Source organism: Penaeus vannamei, chromosome 19 (assembly GCF_042767895.1).
Source record: "Penaeus vannamei isolate JL-2024 chromosome 19, ASM4276789v1, whole genome shotgun sequence".
Lineage (NCBI taxonomy): Eukaryota > Metazoa > Arthropoda > Malacostraca > Decapoda > Penaeidae > Penaeus > Penaeus vannamei.
Genome location: NC_091567.1, coordinates 13110452 through 13113833, shown reverse-complemented (window position 1 = coordinate 13113833; position 3382 = coordinate 13110452). Strand labels below are relative to the sequence as shown.

General features: G+C 33.1%; 1 protein-coding gene across 1 annotated transcript in view; it reads left to right on the top strand.

Annotated features, from left to right (window-relative positions):
* The window catches only part of LOC113800275 (polyadenylate-binding protein 2-B), a gene marked incomplete in the record, with an annotated part of 26825 nt that extends 24539 nt beyond the window's left edge, over positions 1-2286 (top strand). Inside the window, 1 exon segment of the mRNA XM_070133935.1 lies at positions 1209-2286. Coding sequence (XP_069990036.1) covers positions 1209-1239 — 31 coding nt within the window.
* Between the last annotated feature and the right edge of the window lie 1096 nt (positions 2287-3382).

Sequence of the window (3382 nt, the reverse complement as noted above, 5' to 3'; positions counted from 1 at the left end):
GAAAGGTTATTACAAGATAGTTATATGTACACCATTAATGACTAAAATGCTTGGAAAAGGAAAAAGTTACTTATTTTTAAACATATTTCAAAGGTCATGAACTATGAAGTGTGTCAAAGAATTTTTATGCAGGCACAACATAAAATTGAATTGGATGTCTGTAAAAAATAATAATAATAATAATAATAAATGAATACAAAACAAAAATCAAGAATTATATAATAAACGAGATATTAAAAAGTGTTAAGAATATAAGTAATGTTCTCAGACTGAATAACTTGGGTTGATGATTTTTATTTTTATCACTATTGACACTACTACTACTACTACTACTACTATTACTACTACTACTACTACTACTACTAGTATTATCATCATCATTGTGTCTTTTTATGGGTTTGTATCTCAGTCCATAATTAAAGGTAAGTGGGCAATCATGCAAAGTAAAAGGTTCAGTCTAGATAATTACAAATTTCAAACACTTTCACTTTCTTGTTTCTAGTTATGGTAGACTAAATTCCAATGTATTTTTTTTTACTCCTACTTGTATTTATGGGTATGAGCCAATATCCATTTGCAATTAGGTACTTTGATGATTGAAATATTGTACATGTTTATATATGCGCTAGGTTAAATGAGGAGCTTTATGGAGAGGTATCCTGCACCTACCAAAGATAGATTATTTCTAATATGCTTATTATTAAAAAAAAAATGCTTGTTGAACTATGGTTGTGAGTTGTAATTTCTAATTAAATTATTGTGATAGTCTCTTATACTGGTGTCACTGAACAGTTATATATTCTAACTTTTTTGTTGATAAAAGAGAACATTGTGTCAAGTGATTGTTAATACATGAGAAATTGTTGATGTCATGTGATACTTGAAATATGGAAGACTACCTTGTATTGATGTCACATCATTTATGGAAGTTAGGATATACATATCACGTTCAGTATTTTTTCTATCCTTTTCTTAGAGTAACAGAAGAGAAAAATACATAAACAAAAATGATAATAAAAAAAATGAAAATGAGAAAAGAAAGCCTTTAAAAAAATGAAGGAAAAAGAAATGTTACACACTTCATTACACATTCTAATATGATTTTCCAATAGAACTTGGATTTGTAATCATAGGCAAAGTTTGATGAATATTAGGACAAGAAGTTTTTCCACTCTATAACAGCAGCTTGATCACATTTGTCATTTCAGGGGACGGAGATTCTACTACAGCCCTTATTAATGGCTGCGTTTGGAGGTGATGCTGAACAGGTGGATGCCGATCCCATACTTCCGTAATTGATTTACCATATATCATTTTTGCATAATTATTTCTAATGTTTGAACTCACTGGTATGCACCTAAATCATTCCCTCTTTTCTGGTATTTAGAATTTTATTATGCAGGTAATTCATTGATAGGCAATTATGAAAGATAACCAGGTTTCAACTAAGGGCTGGGTTTTCCTTACACATAATTTTTATAGATGATAATTTTTATTGTTATTTTTTTTCCTTTTCCTTTTTGACAACACACAGGTGTGTGTTATGGATGGCTGTTGCTGTCTTTTATTTTATCAGGGATGGGAACTGGAGGTGGATGTGCCATGATCAGCTGAGAATTTTTAATTACTTGTTCCTATAATAAGATATTAGTAATGTGTGTTCTGCAAACTTGTAATGATAAAACAACTTTTTATCAGCCTATAATTGTGTTATTTTCTGTGTTGATATTTTATTTTTCTTTGTTTTATATTTTTTCTCAAAGAAAAGAAAAAAGAAAAAACAGCTGATCTGGTCACATATGGAATGGGATTAGATTTAGTGGTAAGCGTATCTAACCCTTCCTTTTCAGCTCTGCGGCTTAAGATAATCACAGGTTTTTAATTAGGTTAGTTGACGTATTATTTAGCCCATGTAAATTCACTGCTTCAGCTCTGTAAGTATGATACCCAGAAAAAAGGAAATCTTTGCGTACCTGCTTTTTAAATAGCCATTGGAAGATCATGAATTTACATGGGTTCAGTAATTAAAAGGTTCCTCAGTTTAACAATTAAAAAAAAAAGTTGCTGCCTGTGATTGTCCTGCATTCCCTGTGGAGATTGGTGGAAAAAATAAGAACCAAAAAAAAAATGTATGTTAAGAAATAAAAAAATGGAGTTGGACAAAAGAGGAAAACATTAGAAAGGGAAAATATCCATATAAAAGCAAAAAACAAAAAAAAATGTTAGTATCAGAAAAGAGGAAGGTTGTAAGGAAATCAATAAAAAAAATTGTAAAAAAAAGAGAAACTTTTATTTTATTATCCTTTTAGTATAATTGTTAAATAAACTTTAGCCACAAAGTTGATGGGCTAAGAAAATGAAGAAACAAAGTAATTTTATGAGCCAAAATTGAGACAACCTCCTCCCTCCCAACCCAAATCTCAAGAAACTCTGAAGACCAAAAAATTCCTAGACATAACCCAAGAAAATGTTCCGTTCCCTCATCCACCCTCCAATCCTTCTATTCCTAGTCCCTCTACATTCAAAGTATTTGCTGACATCCATCCATCCTCCCCCGCAAGTTTCCCCACCCCTCTTCCTCTTTCCCAAAAAAAAACATACTCTCCCATGTACACCATTCCCTTTTCGTTTTCCATTATCTCTACCTCTCCCACCTAAATACTCACGTGACTCCTTTCTGTCGCAACAGTATCCTCCACCGGATTCCTCCCCTCCTGATACTTCCATAGCTGACGTTAGCCCCCTGATGATGATGATGATACTTCCCGATACTTTACCTCCTTTCCCAGTCCCCTTATTTCATCCCCCAGGCTCCGGCTACTTCTCCAACAGCCATCTCTACACGCATTACCCATTATTTCAAAACAGCTCTTTTACCAGTTTACCACCAAAGCAATATTGTTAAAGCTTCCCCAAACGAAGTACACCCCATTCCATCCAATCGCCCTATACCCTTAACCCTTTCCTATATTAATGTATGATTTACATCATTTGCACCCCTCTTTACCCTTTTCCCTATCATACTATCCAATAACACTATCTTGGACATTTAACACACTTTATACTAATCGTTAACTCCTTTACTCTATTACAATACTGTACCATAGCGCTATATGACCTTAGGTGCCGAGCACATTTGCTTGTTTCAGTCATTAACCGTTCTTGACAACCTATTCGGCAGTTTTGGAGCATACAAAAAAGTGTCGCAAACTTTACCTTTTTGCTATTATCCAGTAAGTAAACCTTGTGTCTAGCAGTTACTTACCATTTGTAGGCTACTTTTTCCTCCTAAATACTTGCTGAAATCATAGCATGACTGTAATTGCCAAAATGTATTGAAGTGCAATTTGCACCGCATTTTTTTTCTTTTCAGTGGATAATG